This window comes from Dipodomys merriami, unplaced genomic scaffold (assembly GCF_024711535.1).
Source record: "Dipodomys merriami isolate MVZ:Mamm:240054 unplaced genomic scaffold, mDipMer1.0.p SCAF_1349, whole genome shotgun sequence".
In the NCBI taxonomy this organism is placed as follows: Eukaryota; Metazoa; Chordata; class Mammalia; order Rodentia; family Heteromyidae; genus Dipodomys; species Dipodomys merriami.
The window spans coordinates 117,387-139,819 of NW_027202659.1; the positions used below are offsets into that span (position 1 = coordinate 117,387).

The 22,433-nt window shown below is 50.9% G+C and overlaps 1 protein-coding gene and 2 non-coding genes across 9 annotated transcripts; 2 read left to right on the top strand and 1 right to left on the bottom strand.

The window, feature by feature from the left end:
* Nucleotides 1–69, top strand: Trnaa-ugc (transfer RNA alanine (anticodon UGC)). Its single transcript has one exon. It is a non-coding gene; the product is annotated as a tRNA-Ala (tRNA).
* Nucleotides 70–4,708: 4,639 nt separating this feature from the next.
* LOC138825132 (zinc finger protein 496-like) lies at nucleotides 4,709–21,970 on the bottom strand. Of its 7 annotated transcripts, none has more exons than XM_070019557.1 (11): nucleotides 21,835–21,970; nucleotides 21,498–21,668; nucleotides 19,961–20,080; nucleotides 19,208–19,634; nucleotides 18,692–18,875; nucleotides 12,388–12,429; nucleotides 11,344–11,417; nucleotides 8,410–8,521; nucleotides 7,853–7,960; nucleotides 6,268–6,381; nucleotides 4,709–5,635 (listed from the first exon to the last, which is right to left on the bottom strand). In XM_070019557.1, the coding sequence occupies exons 4-11, from the start codon at nucleotides 19,595–19,597 to the stop codon at nucleotides 4,902–4,904; spliced, it is 1,758 nt and encodes a 585-aa protein (XP_069875658.1). In that variant the 5' UTR covers nucleotides 19,598–19,634; nucleotides 19,961–20,080; nucleotides 21,498–21,668; nucleotides 21,835–21,970; the 3' UTR covers nucleotides 4,709–4,901. The 7 variants fall into 7 exon arrangements, with proteins under 7 accessions (XP_069875658.1, XP_069875653.1, XP_069875654.1 ...); XM_070019552.1 differs by having other exon boundaries at nucleotides 8,410–8,542; nucleotides 21,835–21,966; XM_070019553.1 differs by having other exon boundaries at nucleotides 8,410–8,542; nucleotides 19,208–19,737; nucleotides 21,835–21,966.
* LOC138825136 (U6 spliceosomal RNA) lies at nucleotides 7,201–7,308 on the top strand. Its single transcript, XR_011371352.1, has one exon. It is a non-coding gene; the product is annotated as a U6 spliceosomal RNA (small nuclear RNA).
* Nucleotides 21,971–22,433: the final 463 nt, after the last annotated feature.

The window sequence follows — 22,433 nt, forward strand, 5'->3', positions numbered from 1 at the left end:
GGGAGGTGGCTCAGTGGTAGAGCGCTTGCCTTGCATGCATGAGGCCCTGGGTTCGATTCCCCAGCACCACATAAGCAAAAAGAAAAAAGCCAGAAAGTGGTAGAATGCTAGCCTTGAGCTGAAGAGCTGAGGGACAGCGCCCAAGCCCAGAGGGCAGGCCCCATGACCGGACCCCCCCCCCCAAAAAAAAAACAATCTAAGTATGTTGGCCACTCAAGGTCGCAGTATCAGCTCCCGAAGTAAAGTTGCTTCTTTATTAACAACTCACTCCGCAGGACTAGGTGGGCTTACCTGCCTGGGTCTTCCTACTACAACACAAAAACACATATACCAGTCCTGGGGCTTGACCTTAGTCTAATACTATCTTTAAGCTTCTTTTGCTCAAATTTAGTTCTCTACTACTTGAGCCATAGCTCTACTTCCACCTTTTTTGGTAGTTTATTGGAGGTAAGCATTTTACTGCATGTTAGGACCCAGTCCTAACACTTTGACCTTTTATTAGAAGTATTCTGAAAGGAAAAGTGTCCAAACTTGGATACCTTTTCTCCAAAGAAAATAGGGATTCAGCTCCTAAGTTAAATTACATAACTAGAACATTTACTAAATGTGCTAAATTTTTTCAAGCCCTTTCTATTTTTTAACAAAATTTACAAGCATCCTGGGATAATTGTTTACATGCAATGAAAGTCCCTATTTATATTAATCATTTGAAAATATCAAGTTCATTTAATACGCTATTGAGAAATTATTAGACTTTGCCAGAGAACCATAGACATCCAGGAACAGAGAACAAAGAAAGGTTTAATGCCAGGAAGGGGGCCGGCAAGACCCCTTCTCACAAAGGACAAGTGAGAAGAAGTGCCAGCTATTGTCTGGGGTGACGACGTATGTAACCTAGGTTTAGAAGGGGCTAGGAGGCAGAGACCCTTGTGTGGACATGTGGGCCAGGGGCTTCATTGTGGCAGACTAGGTTTTATGGCTGCTGTCCAAATAGTAGGTAAGGTGCCCTGTAGCTGCCCAGACCTGAAGGTCACTTTAAGGGCTCTTGTTGCTTTATATGGTGGTTGCTGCCCCTGAGTGTCATCCCCAGGTAGAGGGGATTGGAAGTTGATTATTTACTGCCTTTACTAAGTGGGCCTAGTGTTGCCTAGGAAAAGAGCATGCTAAACTGTGGAGAAGGGAAGGAGTGGACTAAGCTAAGGGAAGGGAGCTCATTTTGCTAACAACTATTGTGTTATTCGGGAATTCAGTTGCAAGAAACAGTGTTAGGAAAATGGAGAACAGGAAAGGAATAGGCCAGACTTGGTCACCAACAGACTGACTCTTTTGTTGTTTGTTGTTGGTCATGGGACTTGAGCTCTGGGCCTAGGTGCTGTCCCCCTCAGCTCTTCAGCTCAAGGCTAGCACCCTACCACTTGAGCCACAGCACCAATTCCGACTTTTTCTGCTTATGTGGTGCTGAGGAACCGAACCCAGGGCCTCATGCATGCAAGGCAAGCGCTCTACCACTGAGCCACCTTCCCAGCCCCCAGACTAGGGCTCTTTATTACCAGCGATTAACACAGACCTTCCTGTGGGTTTGGAGGTTGTCCAAGGGAGTGGATTTTGAGATGGGCTTATTAAAACAGGGCTTAACAAGGAAGCAGAAAACAAAATATGGGCTATGGTCTCTTGGAAGCCAAGGACGGTTTTCTTGGCCAGCCCCAGAATGCATGAAGCCCTGGGTTCGATTCCTCAGAACCACATAAACAGAAAAAACCAGAAGTGGTGCTGTGACTCAAGTGGTAGAGTGCTAGCCTTAGGCAAAGAAGCTCAGGGACAATGTCCAGGCCTTGAGTTCAAGCCCCAGGACTGACAAAAAGAAAAAGGAAATTGAGCCATAGCAGTAGTAAAGAAGGGGGGGGGGGGAGGCTGGGAAGGGATGGGAAGGGTAAACAAAGGAGGAGGCTGCAATGCTTGATAAGAAATGTACTCATTATCTTGCCCATGTATTTGTAACCCCTCTGTACAATATGTTCACAATAAAAAATAAAAATAAAGAAAGGGCAGAGAAAGCCACCATTTTGTGTGGAATCCAGGAAATGTTCCAGTTTATTTCTCCCTACTTCCTTTAGTTATGCTAAAATCTCCTTTGACATAGTAAAAGCCTAGGAATTCTTGAATGGTTAGTCACAGAAACAATGAAAGGCATTTAGAGTAGGCCTGACCCATCTTAACCTGAACTGTTGCTAAACACCAGGCCAGTAATTTTAGCCTAACTCAGTAAGTACAAAGCCTGCAGAAGGAGCTGTGATTTTGAGTCTTTTAACTCCCATTTGTGTGGTTTGAAGCAGCCTGGGCATAAAATTTGAGACTTTTATATCCAATTAACTGGCAAAAAAAAAAAAAAAAACCCTGGAATTTGCCATGTGATCATGGTTCAAAACCAGCCCCAGGAAGAAAGCACATGACTCTTCCAATTAAATAACAAAAACCAGTAAGTAGAACTGATTCAAGTGGCAAAGCACCAGCTAAGTAACAGTATCCAAATGCCAGCCCAGGCAGGAAAGTCTGTGACACTCATCTCCAATTTACTAAAACCAGAAATGGTGCTGTAGTTCAAAGTAGTAGAGCTCTAACCTTGAGCAAAAGAGCTCCAAGAATGTACCCAGGCCCTGAGTTCAAGTCCTGCAACTGAAAAAATTACTTTTTCAAGTTTCATGGACTTTTCCTGGTCCTAACTGCCTCTGAACTCTACCCTCAGATCTCAGCCTCCTGAGTAGCTAGGACTATAGGCAGTGCCTGGCTCTGCCAGACAGCGGGAGGATAACCCCACGGCCCCACATGGGTTGGGCTACACCACCCAGGAGAGCTTCCAATGTAACTTCACTTTCCACGTTCTTTTGTTACCTTTGGATGTGAGGCGGGGGTGAAAGGGCGTGTCTGGCTGTATTTTATGGGGACTCAAGATAGAGGCCTCCTCTTGGCTACATTTGTTTCATGGCTTTATGATCTGACCTCACATGTAAAATATACCTAATGTTCCCTTACAGACAAATGTCTTAAGCATTAAGGGGAAATAAGAGCCAGCACTGTTTGGAATTTTGTCCTGAACTGGCCTTAAGAACAGTTATATCCATATGTACATCACCTTTATAATAAAATAAAGTTACTCCCCTTTCCAGGTATATCAACACAAGAAAAGACTATTTAAAAACCAGACATTTAGCAGTTTATTCCTTGTTCCAAGTTAAGACCAAATAATTTTATTGCATTTACTATTCCTGGGCTTATAGATGCAGCTACTCAGAAATAGAAATTTAGTTATAAAATCATATAACTCTTTCATTGGGTTGGGGTAGAGGCTTCTTGAAGTGAAAATCAAGTGACAAAGAGCACCAGGAGCCTTAAGTTCATCTTCCCAGGCTTCCTGTCTCACACAGAACACAGAGGAGCAACCTGTTAGTGTCAGGCCCCGCCGCAGCTACCCAAGCCTCCATGCCTCCTCACGAAGCCTGGCCCACTTCACCAGTCTGTCAGGATAATTAAGACCATGTTGTTGATTGTTTGAGGTTTTACTACCAACTATCTGTCACTCACAGTCCAGACCCCCAGGATTTGACCTAAAGGCTATGGATGAAGATTCTTCCATCCTGACAACAGCAGCCCTGAATGCCAATATTGGGTTTGGACCCTACCTTCATTGGAATGGCAAACAAGTCCATTGAAGCTTGTATTGGCTCATGTGAGTCAGGACCATCAACAGTACCATAAGGTTGGAATTGTGGCTTGAACCGTGTGTCCTCAAAATCCCAAGGTTCAAGTCCTGACCCCTAGTACCTCAGAATGGGACTCTAGGAAATGGTTACTGCAAATACAGATGAGGCTATATGGCACAGGTAGGGTGGGCTCTGAGCCAGGGACTGGCTTCCTTATCCAAGAGGGAAATATGGAGCAGACACACATAAGGAAAAAGGTGTAATGTGACCACACACCAGCAAGTCTGGGGTAAGACCAAGTGTCCCTCCAGCCTCAGAAAGAACCAGCTCTGCCGACCCCCGACCTGGACATGCAGCCAAGTCCAAGTGTAGTCCCCTGACATGTGCTACTGTGCTGCAATACTGGTGGGAAACTAACTCAACCACCTCCAAGTCAGCATCGATGGAGGACACGACTTCACCAGGCCTTCTGCCCAGAAGAGCCCGGACTCCAGGGCTGAGCTACACACTCCCAGACAGAATGGAAGAGGAACTTAAAGGCCGTGCAACTCAGCATCTAACACACATTTCCTAAGGACCTTCAGGATTTAAAAAAAAAAAAAAAAAGGCAGGTTGGAGTAGATAGGCAAGAGGTTAAACGGGAGCTTGCCTGGGATGAGCGCCCCATCCGTGCCACGTGGCTGCCAGAGCATGTCCACCCCCACTGCCAAGGCTAAAGGCCTGGTGATCCTCTGGGACCTGTGGGGTGCTCCTGGGACAGGGTGGGCTGGGGCTGGCTTCTGGTAACAGGACATAGTTCAGTGTTTGGCCCTGCTCTCTACTGGGGCCCCAGTCCCACGGCCTTCCTGTCAGCCCATCATCCCACTGGCAGTTGGACAGGAACTGCAGTTACCCTTGACCTGGGGGGGAGGATGGGGGGAGTGTGCTGAAGATCTAGGGAGAGTCCCAGACGGTGGGGGCGGGGGGGATGTCCGTTACGACACGCATATGAAGCATGCTGAAGCTGGTGGTGACATGCCTTCCCTGGTTTTTGGCACAGCAGAATGGGAAGGAAGGCTGGGCAAGCCATTCTCCTTATCTGGGGAGGAGGAAGGGGGCTCCCATGGCACCAGAAGTTGGACACTACCTGAGAGCAAAGGGCAGGAAGAGCTGCCGTCTCTGTCCTGGGCAGGGGCACAATGCGTGTGGCTGCGCGGGGAGGGCTCAGTAGGAGTTGAGGGCCTGCTTGGAGCGCCGCTTCATGTGCAGGCGCTCGTGGCGGAGGAGGTCGCAGTTGTGCACGAAGCTCTTCACACAGTACCGGCAGCGGAAGGGACGCCCCTCGTCCTTCAGGTGGAAGGTGCTGCGGTGCCTGAGCAGCTGGTCCTGCCGCTGGAAGCCCTTCCCACAGTCACGGCACTGTGTGCTCGGCTTGGCCTTGCTCTTTTCCAGCAGGGGCTCTGGACCCCTGCCCTCGCTCTCTGACTCCCGCTCCTCTCTCTTCTGCACCGGCTTGAGTCTGTCTGGCTGCACGTGTATCCGCCTGTGCGAGAGCAGGTGTGCGTTGAGGCGGAAGCTCTTCCCACAGACGCCACACCTGTAGGGTTTCGGGGTCTCGTGGGTCTCCAGGTGCCCGTCCAGGTCCTCGCTGTCACTGAACAGCTCCCCGCACACCGAGCACTCGTGCGGCTTCTGCTCCCTACGACTCCGCAGGTGCCGGATGAAGTTGACCCTCCAGCGGAAGATCTTCCCGCAGTTTGGACACACATAGGATTTCTGGGAGGCCTGCCCCTCGCCCCGGACCTCGGCGCTGCTCAGCTGTTTCTCCGGGCTGCTCCTTCGCTCTTCCCTGCAGTACGGTCCGTGCTGGGAGTCCTCTTCCCCAGAGCTGGACAGGACGATCTCAATGGTCACTTCCTGGTCAAGGCCATTCTTGAGGGGCGGCGAGTCACCTCCGGCTGCAGGCAAACAACGTGGTGGGTCAGTGGTGCTGTCCTGGCTATTACATCTCACCCCAGACCCTGTCCAAGAAGGCTCCGCTGGCAGTTCAGAAACTCATGTTCCCAATGCTTGGTGACCATAAGGGACCTAAGGTGCACTGCACAGGCCCCTGGAGTTGGAGAAGGAAACGCCTGGGCCATACCAAGACCAAAGCACCTTGGGCCCCTTTCTCTCATGGCTTCAATGCTGTTTTCCCTAACCCCTCACCCTCAACTCATGTCTTCCTGAGCCAGAGACTACAGCTGATGCAGTATTTATCAGTGTAACATTTATCCTGGACTCTCTGCACAGGAGCCACCTCACTAAACCAAACAACAAAAGTCGGTCAGGATCATGCCATGTGCGAGCACTGAAATGCCCCAGGGACTATGCTAGACTTCACATGTGCTCAGCCTCTTTGCTTGGACACTGCTGGGTGATATGACTTAGCAAGTTATACACAGTAACAACTGAAGTGATCTAGTCCTACAATGCTATTTCACAGTAAGGTTGCTTAATGGCCCCAGACTGTCCAGGATCACTGAATTCCACCTCTTACCCCTGCACATGCCCCCAAGACCTACACCCATGACACAAAGGCCCTCCTTACCTGGACAATTGCTTTGTGGGAGCATCACCTGTGGGCAGGCCTGCAGACCTGGCACCTGTAGCTCCTCCCACCTCCTTCTTTCCTCCACCTGGAATGGCTGAAGACTAGGAAAGTCTTTCCAAAGAAGAAAATGAGAGAAGTAATTGTCTTGTACTGTCACCACTACCTGGGGCCTGAAAAGAGGCCAGGCAGAGAGTTGAGGGTATGGAGCTCCCCACAGGGGCCTAAGAAGTAGTCACTCTGCATTTACTGAATGAATAATGCTGAAGGCAAAATATGCTGATACCATGAATCTAGGGTCTGAAGCCAGAATCACTATAGGACTTGGTTCTGTTTATCTTTGTAGCCAAACAAGTAATGGCTTTAACTATGAGGTTCTTTTTTTTTTTTTTTAGCCAGTTGTGGGGCTGAACTCTGGGCCTGGGCGCTGTCCCTCAGCTCTTCAGTTCAAGGCTAGTGCTCTACACCACTAGAGCCACAGCACCACTTCTGGCTTTTTCTGCTTTATGTGGTGCTGAGGAATCGAACCCAGGGCTTCATGCATGCAAGGCAAGCACTTTACCACTGAGCCACTTTCCTAGCCCCAACTATGAGGTTCTCTACAGACAGACCTGCAGACCCTCTACATAGCCCATGCAGTCTATGGGGCAGAGACTGGAGGGATAGGAGCTACCGCACCACACCAGAGGCTCTGAATGCATGTTCCGCATGAAGACGGTGCACCAGAACCTGACACCGTGGTGCCAAAGCAGGAGTTCCAGGGCTGTTGCTGACTGGACACCAAGCTCCAAAGAGGCAAGTTATTCACAGCATGGCACAGAGATTACAAACATGAGTTGCAGAGACCAACAGCTGAACACCAAGACAAGGCAGAGCCCCTCCCTGCAGCACTTGTGCCTAAAGGTAGGGGAAAGGAGCAGGAAGCAAAGTGTCATGCTTGCTTCGGCAGCACAGGTACTAAAATTGGAACGATACAGAGAAGATTAGCATGGCCCCTGCACAAGGAAGCAAAGTGTCAGGGGGGTTATTATGCTCAGTGCTTGATCAAGAAGAGATGATCCCAGCAACCTGGCTTGTCCCAAGCATCTGACTTCACTTCTAGAGGGCCTTGTCAGTACAAACCAGGTGCTGCTTCTTGTAGGCAAACGATTCCCACTATTTCTCAGCCCTTAGTAAAGGGAGAACAATCCCTGTTGATGGCAGAAATGATCCCCATTCTTTTAGCAAGAAGTCAGGGACAGAGCTAGGAATGTGGCTCAGTAGTAGAGTGCTTGCCTAGCATGCACGAAGCCCTGGGTTCAATTCCTCAGTACCACATACACACACAGAAAAGCCAGAAGTGGTGCTGTGGCTCAAGTGGTAGAGTGCTATCCTTGAGCTGAAGAGCTGAGGGACAGCGCCCAGGCCCAGAGTTCAAGCCCCAAGACTGGCAAATAAAACAAAATAAAAAAGGAAGCCAAGGACAAGACAAGAGCTGAACCATCACTAAGACAGAGTGAAGGGGATGTGGATGGGAGGCTTGGGGAAATGATGAGGGAGCAGCCCAGCTCTCCCTTTATACCACCCACGTCTGGATCGTACTCACCCAAGTGGGGGACCTGAGGCCCTTCTTTGCCCTGGAGGTCCTGAAACTCTGGAACCCATGGCTCGCTCTCCTCTCCCTGGGAAAGATCTGGCTGGGCTGGTGCTTCATCTGTTTAGAAAGGCGCAGGACACACCTGGATTTGTGACCTGTTCCTGCAGGCCATCAGGGCTTGGTCCAGTGTGAGACTCTCACCCACAGTCAGGGACCAGGAGGGACTGAGAGGTGTTGGAAGTCCAAGCGGAGGCAGCACCCCGGAGGGACAGCCCAGCCCAGGGCAGCTCTCAGAGCTGGAAAAGGCGACGGGGTAACAATGGTTGAAGAACAGAAATGCTACAATGTCATAACTGGCTTCTAGAACAGACTGGGAAGCCTGGCCTACAAGTGCAGAGAAATGCAGCTGTGGGACCCCGCACACAGGGCCTCCTCTCAAGGCTGAAAGGTGAGCAGTAAGACTGGAGGCAGTGCCCAGTGTCCTGACCTTTTAGGAGGAAGTCACTGACTCAGGGCTAGACCCCTGCCAGTTCCCGGTCTCAGAGGGCATAGGAGTTAGGTCTTACTTGGAGGCACTGAGACCTCGTAGTCCTCTCCAATGATGAACTCTCCATAGTAACCAGTCTGGGCAGGGTCTAGAAGGGACCAGTCCTCTTCAGAGAAACACAGGATCATGTCCTTAAATGGAGAAACCCGGTTCTGAAACCACAGGAGAACAGAAGGTCTCAATCTAGGGATGACCTAAGTATCTTAGTCCACTCAGGGTGCTATGAACAAACACTACAGAGGGCTGGGAAGGTGGCTCAGTGGTAGAGCGCTTGCCTCGCATGCATGAGGCCCTGGGTTTGATTACTCAGCACCACATAAGCAGAAAAAAGCGAAAGTGGCACTGTGGCTCAAGTGGTAGGATGCTCGCCTTGAGCTAAAGAGCTGAGGTACAGCACCCAGGCCCAGAGTTCAGGCCCCAGGACCAGCAAAAACAAACAAACAAAAATATATAGACTCAGTGGCCTCCAAACAGCAATTATGTCCATTCCAGAAGCAAAAAATCCAAGATCAAGGCACCAGCAGAATAGGTCTCTTGCAAGGGCCTGCCTTTTGGCTCAAAAATGTCATGCCAGGCGCTAGTGGCTCCTGCCTGAAATCCTAGCTACTCATGAGACTGAGATCTGATAATCATATCTTGAAGTCAACCCAAACAGGAAAGTCTAGATGAGACTCTCATCTCCAATTAACCACCTGGAAACTAGAAGTAGAGTTGTAGCTCAAAGTAATAGAGCACTAGTCTTGAGCCAAAAAGCTCAGTGACAATACCCGGACAAAGCTCAAGCTCCACCACCAACAGAAAAAAGAAAAGAGTGTCAAAAAGCAAAAAGCATGACAGTGCTGGCTCTGCATACCAGAAAAGACAGCCCTGCTGGAAACCAGGTCCTTTCCAAACGCAAGGGCATTTTCTCTGCGACTCAGGTTTCCCAGGCAAGACCAGGTGAAATGGTCCAGCAGAGGCCTCAGGCTACTGACAGCTCAAGTCCAGACCAGCTCTTCTGAGCTCCAAGCTCCTCATCTTGCTATGATGATTAGTTTATATTACTGTAATAATTTGTTCTTGGCAATTTTGATTGTGCAACCCCAAAATCAGTCCTTTTGTGTTTTAAATTATCTAAAATGGTCTTATCCATTAAAAGTAAGAATGAGAATGTGACTGTGTGTGTTTATGTACTACACCTAGGGGCTTAAACTTGGGGACTGGATGCTGACCCTGAGCTTTTATTCTCAAAACTAATGCTCTACCACTCTAGCCACAGCTCTCTATCCGGCTTTTCAGTGGTTAATTGGAGATAAGCCTCACACACTTTCCTGCCCAGATGGCTTTGAACCATACACACCTAAGATCTCAGCCTCCCCAGCATCAAACTGAGGGTGTGAGCAAGATTTAGTCTCGTAAGATCACAAGGCTAGAGGCTAAATTTCAAGAGAAAAAATATCTCACATTTTTATCAAGAATCAAAAGAGATTTCAAAAAGAATGGAAAAAACTCAGGGCATGGGCACTGAATCTGAGCCTCTTTGTGCTCAAGGCTGGCATTTTACCACTTGAGCCTCAGCACCACTTCCAGGTTTTGAGTGCTTAATTGGAGATAAGAGTCTCTCCGGGATGTTCCTGTCCATGCTGGCTTCAAACACGATCTTCAGATCTCAGGTCTAAGCCACAGGACTGACTGTGAGACTCTTATTTCCAATTAACCACCAGAAAACCAGACGTGGAGCTGTGGCTCAAAGTGGTAGACCACTAGCCTTGAATGAAGTTTCAGGCACAGTGCCCAGGTCCTGAGTTCAAGCCCTATAGCCAACAAAAAAGAAAGGGTTGGGAATGTGGCTTAGTGGTTAGAGGGCTTGCCTAGCATGCATGAAGCCCTGGGTTCCATTCTTCAAAAACAAAACAAAATAAAAAGCCAGAAACGGCGCTGTGGCTCAAGTCGTAAAATGCTAGTCTTGAGTAAAAGAAGCTCAGAGGCTGCCGGGCGCTGGTGGCTCACGCCTATAATCCTAGCTACTCAGGAGGCTGAGATCTGAGGATCATGGTTCAAAACCAGCCTGGGCAGGAAAGTCCGTGAGACTCTAATCTCCAATAAATCACCAGAAAACCGGAAGTTGCACTGTGGCTCAAGCTGTAGAGCGCTCGTCTTGAACTAAAGAGTGCAAGGACAGAGCCCAAGCCCAGAGTTCAAGCCCCATGACCGACAACAAAAAAAAATAATAATAAGCACCTCAGGGACAGTGCTAGGCAAGCACTTTACCACTAAGCCACATTCCTAGCCCATAAGACTCTTATTTACAATAAACTACCCAGAAAGAGGTAAAAGTGGAACAGTGGCTCAAATGGTAGAGTGCTAGCATTGAGCAAAAAGAAGTTAAGGGACAGTTGCCAGGCCGAGATCAAGCCCCAAAACCAGTACAACTATATCTTCAACAAAGTAACCAGAAAGCACTGATTTACTAGAACCTATGTGTTAAGCTGGGCACTGGTGGCTCAATCCTATAATGCTAGGTACTCAGGACATTGAGATCTGAGGATTGCAGTTCAAAGCCAGCCTGGGCAGGAAAGTCTGTGAGACTCTTATCTCCAAATAACCATCAGAAAACTGCAAGTGGTTCTGTGGCTCAAAGTGGTGGAGCACTAGCGTTGAGTAAAGCTCAGGGACAGTGTCCAGGCCCAGAGTTCAAACCCCATGACTGCCAAGAAAAAAAAAACAAAACTAAGCACTGGTCTTCGCCTCAGAGGTCCATAGGTTAGGACTCCTGGCCATTGTGCTCTGCCATCTGTCTGCACAAGGTAGCACCATTGCTCAGTCCTGCTCATGTTCATTTTTGGGGGCTGGGGCTAAACATCTAATATGGCCACCAGCAAAGTGACCGGGGTTCCAGGAAGCTGCCCTGCCCTGTGGTATTGTTCTGAGAGGCTGATGCCAGGTTTTCAAGGACTGTACAGCCATTACTCACCGGGGGCAGGTGGCAGGTGGTCACCTGCTGGGCATCTCTCATGCTTTCCTCTTGAAGGACAACATCTTGAGGAACTGAAAGAGATCAGAAACCTGTCCTGAAGGGAGCCGGGCCTGGCTCTCCCACTTTGTGGGCTCCTCAGGCTTATCTACTTCCAATTTTGCAAACAGAGATTTCAAGTGAGAGAACCAATAGCAAGACATTCCTGGTGCTTCTAAAACTCCTAAAAGTCCTCAGGACCTGGAGGATAAGCAGCACAGGAAAAACACTTTGCAAACCAAAGCATCTTGGCCACCACAAGGATGCCTGCATTAGATATAATTAGCTCCCTGACCTCACCTAGGCACCACCCCTGGGGCTTGAATCAAGGCCTGGGCACTGCCTGGCCTTTTCTGTTTATGTGGTACTGAGGAATCGAACCCAGGACTTCATACATGCTAGACAAGCACTCTAATACTAAGCCATATTCCCAGCCAAAGGACTTCAGTTTTGTTGTCTAAAATACAGGGAAAACAAGCTGGGCATTGGAGGCTCACACCTGTAATCCTAGCTACTCAGGACAAGAAGTTCTGAGAACAATGGTTGTAAGCCAGCCCCTGCAGGAAAGTTTGTGAAACTCTTATCTCCAAACTGACCACCAAAAAAGCCAGAAGCAGCGCTATGGCCAGCCTTGAATAAAAAAACTCAGGAACAGTGTCCAGGCCCTGAGTTTAAGCCCCAGGAATGGCACACAAAATAAGCCAACAAATAAGTAGAAAATAAAGTGGCAGGGCTGGAAATGTGGCTCAGTGGTAGAGTGCTTGCCTAGCATGCATGAAGCCCTGGGCTGAACTCCTCAGTACCACAGAAAAAGCTGGAAGTGGAGCTATAGCTCAAGGGGTAGAGCACTAGCTCTGAGCATAGACTCAGGGACAGAGCCTAGGCACTGAGTTCAAGCCACAGGACCAACCAAAAAAAAGAAAAGAAAGAAAAAAAATGCCAATAAGGACTGAAGGGAATAAGTCAACATGGGACCCCTGGTTGTCACATAAGTTTACATAATACCTGTAAGTTTGTGTACTCCAGAGCTCCAGGAAAAGACGTTATCTGAGGATGGGAGATAAAGAACCCTTGTCCATTACCAGTAACAACATAAATCTCAGCCGTTAGAGAAAACAAGAGGCCCTCAACGTGAAGACACCCAATGATCTAATAATCCCACCATGAGTCTCCATTCCTGTTCACTGCAGAACTTTCAATAACTCAGGAGTGGAATCAGCCTAGGTACCCTATAGCTGGTGACCAGATTAAGAAAACGTGGTCTGTATACACAATGGAGTGCTACTGTTCTGCCTTCACTAGTAAGGACACATCATTTGTAACCACACAGATGAAGCAGGAGGACATTATACTATTTGAAACATGCTTCAGATAGAAAGACAAATGCCGCATGATCTTGTATGTAGAGGCTCTAGCTGGCTCTGGGCAAAAACATCAGACTCTACCTGAAAGCTAATTAAGAACTGGGAGGCATATCTTAACTGGTAGAGCACCTGTCCAGGAAGCATGAGGCCCTAAGTTCAAACCCTAGTACTAAAAAATTAATAAAAATCTTGAAAAACCAAATTCACCAGCTGGGTGCTGGTGAGTCATGCCTCTACTCCTAGCTACTCAAGATCTGACTGAGGATGGTGGCTGGAAATCAGCACAGGCAGAAGAGTATGAGACTTTATTTCTAAAAAAAAAAAGCCAGAAGTGGAGCTGTGGCTCCAGCAGTAGAGTGCCAAGCCTTTTGAATGGGAATGTGAATGAGGCCCTGAGTAGCACCAGCACCAGCTCCAGCACCAGAAGGCGGGGAAAAGGGAGAGAAAGGGTAATAAGGAAAAGAGGGTAGGAGGACAGAGAAAGAAAAGTGGTGAAAAGGGGAGGAAGAGAAGGGAGGGAAAAATGCCAGCGGTTTCTGTCAGATACCCCTGGAAGAGCACTAGCCAAGACCCAGCCACCGTCACCTAAGCTCGGAGTGCGACTTTGGAACCATCTCACTTCCCTCACTTACTTTGAGCCTTCAGGACCTGTGCCATAGTCTAATGCTTCTGTTTGGAAACTATGCCTAGTTCAAGCTCTGCCAACAATGAGCTCCATACCTGGTCAAGGTTCAACTAGGTAATAATAATGTGCTTCCAAAGGCCTCCTGTCAGGACAGAGGGTTCAGTAGTAGAGTGTTTATGTCTTGTGCACAAGGCACTGGGTGTGATGATATCAGACTAAAATTGGGGGAGCTGGTAATAAAGAGCCCTAGTCTGGGGGCTGGGAAGGTGGCTCTGTGGTAGAGTGCTTGCCTTGCATGCATGAAGCCCTGGGTTCAATTCCTCAGCACCATATAAGCAAAAAGAAAAAAGCTGGAAGTGGTGCTGTGGCTCAAGTGGTAGAGCGCTAGCCTTGAGCTGAAGAGCTGAGGAACAGCGTTCAGGCCAAGAGTTCAGGCCCACAACCAGCCCCACCAAAAAATTTTTTTACATAACATAGAATTGGGGGAGCTTATTACCTACACACAGCTCTCAGCTCACAGAATATAACCCAGGTCACCTGCTAAGTCACTAAGTATAAAAGCCAGCACTAGAAGCCAGGGACCTTTTACTTTCAGACTTGGGACAAGAAGTCCGCGGGGACCCTGGTGGACAGAGCAGCCACTGAAATGGGGTTGAGAGAGAAACTAGAACAATAACTTGGTCCAGGAGGACTACTGCAGATGGAGTAACTCTGGGGGACCAGGGGGGGGGGGACAGTATATTCTCGCTGATGCCTGGTGGCCTGGAGGGCCAGCTAGTTGGGCATAGCTTGAAGGAGGTTTTTTTTGTGTTCAATTTTGAGGTTTATGTTTTGATTTTTTTTTCTTTTACCACTCAGCATAATAGAAAAGTAAAAATGATACAGTTGGGTTTTGTTATTGTTGTTTTGTTGGTTGTGGGGCTTGAATTCTGGGCCTGGGCACTGTCCCTCAGCTTTTCAGCTCAATGTTAATGCTCAGATTTCAGCCTCCTGAGTAGCTAGGATTACAGGCATGAGCCACTGGCACCTGGCCAAGAACATGTTTTGAGTACAAAAACGATGTACAAAACAGTAAGTACAAAGTGAGATGACTGATCCAGCTAACATACCCATCACCTCACATAACATCATTTTTTATGAGATCATTTTGCATTAAATCTATGGCCTCTGTGCTATACACCACAGACCTCTCAAGTTTTTTGGGTTTTTTTGTCGGGTGTGGGGCCTGAACATTGGGCCTTCTCTGCTCCTTTATGCATTGATAACTTTCCTGGATGACAGGCTTCAAACAAACCTCAAATCTCAGCCTTCTGAGAGTATGATTACAGGCGTGAGCCACCACCACTTGGATTATTGGTTTGTTTTTTAATTTATTGTTATTTTAGAGGTGATATACAGCAGTTGCATTGGCTATTTTTTGTTTGTTTTTTTGGTCAGTTGTGGTGCTTGAACTCTTGGCCTGGGCGCGGTTCCTGAACTCTTCCCCTCAAGGTGAGTGTTCTACCTTTTGAGCCACAGAGCCACTTCTGGTTTTCTGGTGGTTTATGGGAGATAAAGAGTCTCCAGGGCTGGCTTTGAACAGCAATCCTCAGTTCTCAGGCTCCAGAGTAGCTAGGATTACAGGTGTGAGCCACTGGCACCCAGTGCATTGGTTAGTTATTTTTTTTATCGGTCATGGGGCCTGAGTCCTGGGCCTGGTTGCTGTCCCTCAGCTCTTCAGCTCGAGGCTAACGGTCTGTCACTTGAGCCACAGCGCCACTTCCGGCTTTTTTCTTTTTTTTTTTTTTGCTTATGTGGTGCTGAGGAATCGAACCCAGGGCCTCATGCATGCAAGGCGAGCACTCTACCACTGAGCCACCTTCCCAGCCCACATTGGTTATTTTTGAAGTAACATTTCATTTTATGTCCAGGATAACTTGGGCTGTGACTCTTCTCCATGTCACTAGGGTGACATGTGCCTGCCACTGTGCTCAGCCACTATACCAAGTCATCGGCTGAGATGATACTCAAACTCTAATCAGGGCTCAGAAGAAAAGTTCCAATGATCCAACAATCTCCATCTCCCAAGTAGCTCTAATTATGGGTTTGAACTACATGCCCAGCTAGAAGGAGTATTTTATTTGCTTACTTATTCATTCATTCATTCATTTTTTAACCCAAGGCCTGGGCACTCTACCTTATTTTTTCACCAAAGAGTTTAGCACTTGAGTCACAGCTCCACTCCCAGTTTTTGGTAGTTAATTGAAGGTAAGAGAGTCACAGAGTTGTCTACACCTGTTGGCTTTGAACCATGATCCTCAGATGTCAGCCTGCTGAGTGGGATTACAGGAGTTATTTTAATTCTGCTCCTGCAGACAGACCAACTACCATGGCCTTGATAATACAAGACCACTTTTGAGTGTCACATTCTGGATGTCATGTTAGAAGGCAAAACAAAGGTCTAGCATTTTTGAAAGAACTTCATGATCAGAAAGAAGGTAATTCTGATTGGTAGCTTGTTGTAGGCTCTGTGGTAATCATTAGTGTTGACCCTGCTAACTCAAAACCCATAGATGGAGCTGAATGCTGGTGACTCACACCTGTACTCCACTCAGGAGACAGATCTGAGGGAAGCCTGGGCAGGAAAGCCCACTGAGACTCCCTTTTTTTTTTTTTTGGATGGTCTTGGGGCTTGAACTCTGGGCCTAGTCAGTGTCTCTCAGCTTTTGCGCTCTATGTGTTGAGCCATAGCTCCACTTTGTGTGTGTGTGTGTGTGTGTGTGTGTGTGTGTGTGTGTGTGTGTGTGTGTGTGTGTGTGTGTGTGTGTGTGTGTGTGTGTGTGTGTGTGTGTGTGTGTATAACAGTGTCACTAGCTGGGCACTGGTGGATCACACCTGTAACCCTAGCGACTCAGGAGGCTGAGATCTGAGAATCACAGTTCGAAGCCAGCTCAGGGAGCAAAGTCCCCATGTGACTCTTTTACCTCAAATAAAATACTCAAAAAACAGAAGTGGTCCTGTGGCTCAAATGGTAGAACACTAGCCTTGAGCACAGAGATGCAGGGGCAGCACCCAGGCCCTGAGTTCAATCCTCACAACTTAAAAAAGAAAAGGCAATGAACTTTTCTGCTCAGGCTGGCTTCAAACCACAATCTTCAGATCTCAACCCCTGAGTAGCTAGGATTACAGGTGTGAGCCAACCAGCACCTGCCTCCTTGAGACTTTTATCTCCAATCAATTACCCCAAAAAGCCGAAGTGGAGCTGTGGTTCAAGCAGTAAAGCACTAGCCTTAAGCAGAAAAGCTCAGAAGCCGCACCCAGGCCTTGAGTTCAAGCCCCAGTATTGGCACAAAATAAAATAAATCACAAGTGAGCCGGTGGCTCACGCCTGCAATCCTAGCTACTCAGGAGGCTGAGATCTGAGGATCACAGTTCAAAGCCATCCTGGGAAGGAAAGTCCACAAAACTCTTATCTCCAATTAATCACAGAAAAAGCCAGAAGTGGTGCTATGACTCAAGTGGGAGAGTGCTAGCCTTGAGCTGAAGAGCTGAGTTCAGGCCCCATGACCAACAAAACAAACTTAGTGTCTCCCATATGCTACACAAATGCTCTACCAGCTCCCCTCCTAGGCCACTGAAAAACATTACAATGTCCTGGACAACTTCCACAAATAACAATAATGCACTTCTGTCTCTGAATTCTCCACTGTTAAGTACAGGGCAATCTAGCCAGACAAACAACAGGCCACATCACTCTTCGTCCTAAAAGCACAACTTCCCCTCAAGTTGGCTAATCAACCCAACTGAATTAACTACAGCTCAAATGCATTTAGACAAAAAGAGGACAACAGAACTAGGTCTATACTGAACGTAAGCAACTCTTCAAGTACTTACTGAGCGCTTACATTGTATTAGGCATTATGAATAACTCAGAAATGATTTAAAGCATGGGGAGATATGCCTAAATTATGCAAAAACTATGCAATTTTACTAAAGGAATGAATGTGTCCCTGGGTTTTGGACTGGAGTATCCCGTTACCAATATCCTCAGACATCACAGGGTGGCCCACTTGAGCTTAAAAAGCACCCTACTGCCGGGCGCCAGTGGCTCACACCTGTAATCCTAGCTACTCAGGAGGCTGAGATCTGAGGGTCATGGTTCAAAGCCAGCCCAGGCAAGGAAAGTCCGTGAGACTCTTATCTCCAATCAATAAACCACCAGAAAACCAGAAGTGGCACTGTAGCTCAAGTGGTAGAGAGTTAGCCTTGATCTGAAAAGTGCAGGAATAGCAGTCAGGCCCAAGAGTTCAAGCCCCAGGAGCGGGCTGGGACGGTGGCTCAGTGGTAGAGCGCTTGCCTTGCATGCATGAGGAGAAAAAGCCGCCAGAAGTGGGGCTGTGGCTCAAGTGGTTGAGCACTAGTCTTGAGCTGAAGAGCTGAGGGACAGCGCTCAGGCCCAGAGTTCAGGCACCATGACGAAAAGAAAAGAAAAGAAAAGAAAAGAAAAGAAATTTTCAGAAAAGAGAAGAGAAGAGAAGAGAAGAGAAGAGAAGAGAAGAGAAGAGAAGAGAAGAGAAGAGAAGAGAAGAGAAGAGAAGGAGTTCAGGGACAGTGCCCAAGACCTGAGTTCAAGCCCTAGGACTGGCACACACACACAAAGCCAGAAGTGGAGCTGCTAGCCTCAAGCCAAAGCAGCTCAGAAACAGTGCCTAGGCCCCAAGTTCAAGCCAAAAATAAACAAACAAAAAAAGGTGAAAAGGAGGGCTGTAGGTATGGACCAAAGAGCTGAAGGCCAATCTAGCAAGCATGATGCCCTGAGTCAAATCTCAGCACCACTAAAAAGAAAAAGGGGAAAATAAAGGATGACTACTATCTCCATTGGACAGAAGAAAATGAGCCTGAAGGGTTCAGGTCACCCCTGTGAGACTCAGAACCCAGCATATTGGGGACAGATCCATCTGCCATGCCCTGGTCACTCGGTGGAGACACACAAAGCCCCATCTCATGGTGTCTAGGGCCCTATGATGCAGAGGTCACTGCTCAGGCCAGTCTTGGAATTCATATTGAACCTGTGAGCCAAAGTTGCTTAGCAAAGGAAAGGATGTGACCAACTCAGGCCAAAGGCCTTGGCTTATAGGAGCAGTCCCTGGCTGTCTTAACTGACAAAGTCCATAAGAGGTACATTCTCCAATAGGTGAGACCCCACAACCTTGTGAACTTCTCATTCAATAGTTTTAGGGAAGATCAGACCATTGTAACTCTCCTGTTTCCTCAGAAGAAGTATGTATGTGCCAAGTGGTCCCTCCCGCCACCCCACACACACATTCTATGGACTGCGTACCTGGGTCTTCGCAGAGCTGGCCTGGTGGTCTACTTAGGAGCCCCAGGCCCTGTGCCAAGGCTGCGGGCTGAGCGTCCTGGCTCTTTGTGAGGTCACTCTGGGGTTCCACTGGCAAACGCTCCTGCTCTTGGTCCGGGGGGCCATCCCCATCATCGATCACCACAGGGTCTTCACAGTGCTTCAGCTGCAATCCCAGAGTTATTCAAGGCTAGGTAGAGAGGACCCTGGGCAAGGCTCAGCCAGCAGGCTCTGCCACAGCCCGAAGTCCGATGACCATGCCATCCCACAGCTGGACACCAACTGTTCGACCTGAACCTTGGACAAGGCTTTCAGGAGGATGCCAGGACCATGCCTAAATCAGACCCCTTAGCAAGTAAAATTTGCTTTCCTCAGAAACCAGACTCAATCTGGGCCTGATATTAAAGGTCATACCTCTAGACAGAATTACCCCTACCGAAACCCTGAACCCAGGCTATCTGACCAGGTTCTCCTTCCCCCAGCCTGCCCCCTGCTCACCCACTGCCAGGGTCTCCCTGGCTCCCGTTCCAGTGCCTCCACTGCAGCCACAGCCTGCTCGCCGTTCTCGGGCTCTTGGGCACGCACCCAGCTCTGGATCTCCCATGGCAGGATGGCTAGAAACTGCTCCAACACGAGGAGCTCCAGGATCTGCTCTTTGGTGTGCCTCTCCATTCGCAGCCAGCCCCGGCACAGGTCCCAGAGGCGGTGCAGAGCCTCCCGGGGGCCTGCAGCCTCTTGGTAGCGGAATCGGCGGAATAGGCGCCGGGAAGACTCAGGGCTGGGAAGCTCCCCCTGGGGGGTAGGGTTCTCTCCAGGAGGGCTTCTCATTTTCCTGGGCTCCTCACTTTCCTTCGGAGCCAAGACTCGGGGGCATAGGGCTGTGGGCATGATGGGATTTGATGGAGGTCAGCAGCAGAAGACGACCCTATTTCCAAACAGAAATCGCTGGCTTCAATGCTCTGGTTTCCTGAGGTTGTTTCTGGGTGGTAGCAGACAAAGCCCACAGAGACCAGCCCTTTGGAGAAGCCCTGGGAAACGTAAGGAGTATCTATGTGATCTGTCCTTACGTGTGGGGACAGAGAGCAAGATAACCCTTCCCATCAGTACCATCAGTTGTATTGCCCTAATTGGAGAAGTGAACAAATCTGGGAGAAGAGTGTTGGCACTGCAACACAGCACTGGTGTTCCCCAGTGCCCCAGGGGCCACTGAGACCATGTGCAGGTAAGGTTATAATTAAGGCTCTGAGGTACCTTTGGGGCCAGGTCCTACTGGAGAAAACCCAAGGTGTACAGATGTGCAAAGCAGGTCACTATCTTCACGCTCTGGAGTTGAAGTCACTGTCCTGGCTCTTGAGAACTTTACAAAATAAGCTGGGGGAGGAGGGGGGGAAGGGAAGGGAGACAGACATGTTCGTGAAGAGCCATCAAGCTGGGACAAGGATAGTAAATCCATTCTGCTTGCGGTCAAGGGCTGAGCACTGGGGCTACATCCTGGACAAACAGCTAGAATTCCCCTCACCCACCTTACTTTAGAAGGCAGAGATTGAAGCATTAGGGGAGAGAAGATTCTCAGAGATGGAGGATGTAACAAGGAACAGCTACACATATTATACCAGAGAGGAATAACATTGTATTTTAAAATATCAGCATTTGGGCTGGGAAGGTGGCTCAGTGATAGAGTGCTTGCCTAGCATGCATGAGGCCTTGGGTTCGATTCCTCAGCACCACATAAGCAGAAAAAAGTCAGAAGTGGTGCTGTGGCCCAAGTGGTAGGGCACTAGCTTTGAGCTGAAGAGCTGAGGGACAGCATCCAGGCCCAGAGTTCAGCTCCCACGACTGACAATAAATAAATAAATAAATAAATTATCAGCATTGCTAGGTGCCGGTGCCTCTCTGGCCGGTAAATCCTTGCTATTCAGGAAGCTGAGCTCTTAGGATTGCTTTTCAAAGCCAAGCAGGGAAAAGAAAGTCTGTGAGACTCTCATCTCCAGAAGTGAAGCTGCACAAGGCTCAGGGGCAGCACTCAGGCTATGAGTTCAAGTCCCAGGGCTGGCATGGTGTGTGCACACACTCAGCTTTAAGGCTGCAGGTGTGGCTCAATGGTAAAGTACCTGCCTAGCACATGCAGGACCCTGGATTCTATCCCAGCACTTCAAAACACGAAATGATAACTGCTCTTCAGACCAGCTCCGTTCAGTTGCGTCAACTATCTGGATGAACACTCCAAGCCTCCCTCCATCCCCTGCGACCCTCGCTCTCCAAACCACGCCCAAGGCCACGGCGCGCGCCGGGGAGGAGCGCCCGGCTCCGGAGGACGCGGCCCACGACCGCCTCACTGCGGGCGGCCGCGCAGGGCAGGGCCGGGCTTCCGCGCTCCGCTCGCGGGCCGCCCGGCCGCCCCCTCGGGGTCGGAAGGAGCTTCCGGCTCCGAAGGAACCGGTGACAGCCCGGGGGGCGCGGGCCTCCCTCCCCGCCAACGCCGACGGCTGCCGAAGGGCCCCTCGAGGGAGCCGCGCTGCTCCAGCGGCCCGAGGCCCCGGACGTCCTCAGGTCCCGGGGGCCGCCGCCCGCCGCGGGTCTCCGGGCCCCGGGTCGCCGCGCCGGGCGGACGCACTGACGCGGCCGGCGGCTCTCGCAGGGGCGGGGCCTGGCGAGCGCGGCCACAAAGGGAGGGCCGCGGGTCGGGGGGGCCGCGGGCGAGGCCGGGGAGGGGACCCCCCCCGTCAGGGCGCGCCGCCGCGCACGCGCGCACACGCGCGCCTCCGGGACGGCCCGCTCCGCCGCTCACCTCGCAGCCGCCCCGCCCCGGGCACGCGCAGCTCCTCATCCTTCCCGCGCGGCCTCCGGGCGGCCGGGTCGAGCGGGCTCTCGGCAGGGCGCAGACTCCGGCGCGGCGCGTCCGGCGCGGGCCCGGCTCACCCCGAGCGCCTGGGCCCGGCTGGGGGGCAGAAGAAGCCGCCTGAAAGACAACAACGCAGCCCCATCCTCGCCCGCACGGCCGCGGACACGCAGCGCCGCGCGGGGGTGCAACGCGGGCGGAGGCGGGAGCCGGGGCGCGGGGAGCACGCGGGGCGCGCGGGCAGCGGGGCCGGGGCGCGCGGGCGACGGAGCCGCCCCCCACTCACCGCCTCGGCGCCACCCGGTCGGCGGGCCGCGCTGGCCGGGCTGCCGCCGAAAGGAAAGGCCGGAGCCCTCCGGCTCCCTCCCCTGGGACACTTCCTGCTCCGCTCTAGGACCGAGGAGGTCTCCGCATCTCAGTGGTTCGCGTCCCCGCCCCCCGGCCGAGGTGTGCGCGGGGGGTGACATCCGACACCCCCGGCCCGCCCGGCCTCGCGCCCGCCCCGCCCCGCTCCGCGCGCGCCCAGGCCCGGGCGCCCGGCCCGCGGCTTTGTGGGCCTCCCCGGGGCGGGCGCGCGGGACGGCGCGGGCGCGGGGTCGGCGCGAGGCCGGGGGCGCGGCCGGCGGGAATGTTTGACCTGGGGCGCCTAGCGGGAGGCCGGCCCGACGCGCCGCCCTTCCCCGCCCATCCCGCTCCCCACGCGGGGGTCGCGGGGCCGCTGGCGGCGCGCCGGGATGGAGGAGGCGTGAGGGGCTCCTCAGGGGCCCGCGCCCCCGGTCTGCGCCCCCCGCTCCACGGCCTGCGGCCCGCGTCCCCGGCCTGCGCCCCCCCCCCCGCCGCTCCACGGCCTGCGGCCCTGCTCCACGGCCTGCGCCCCCCCCCCCG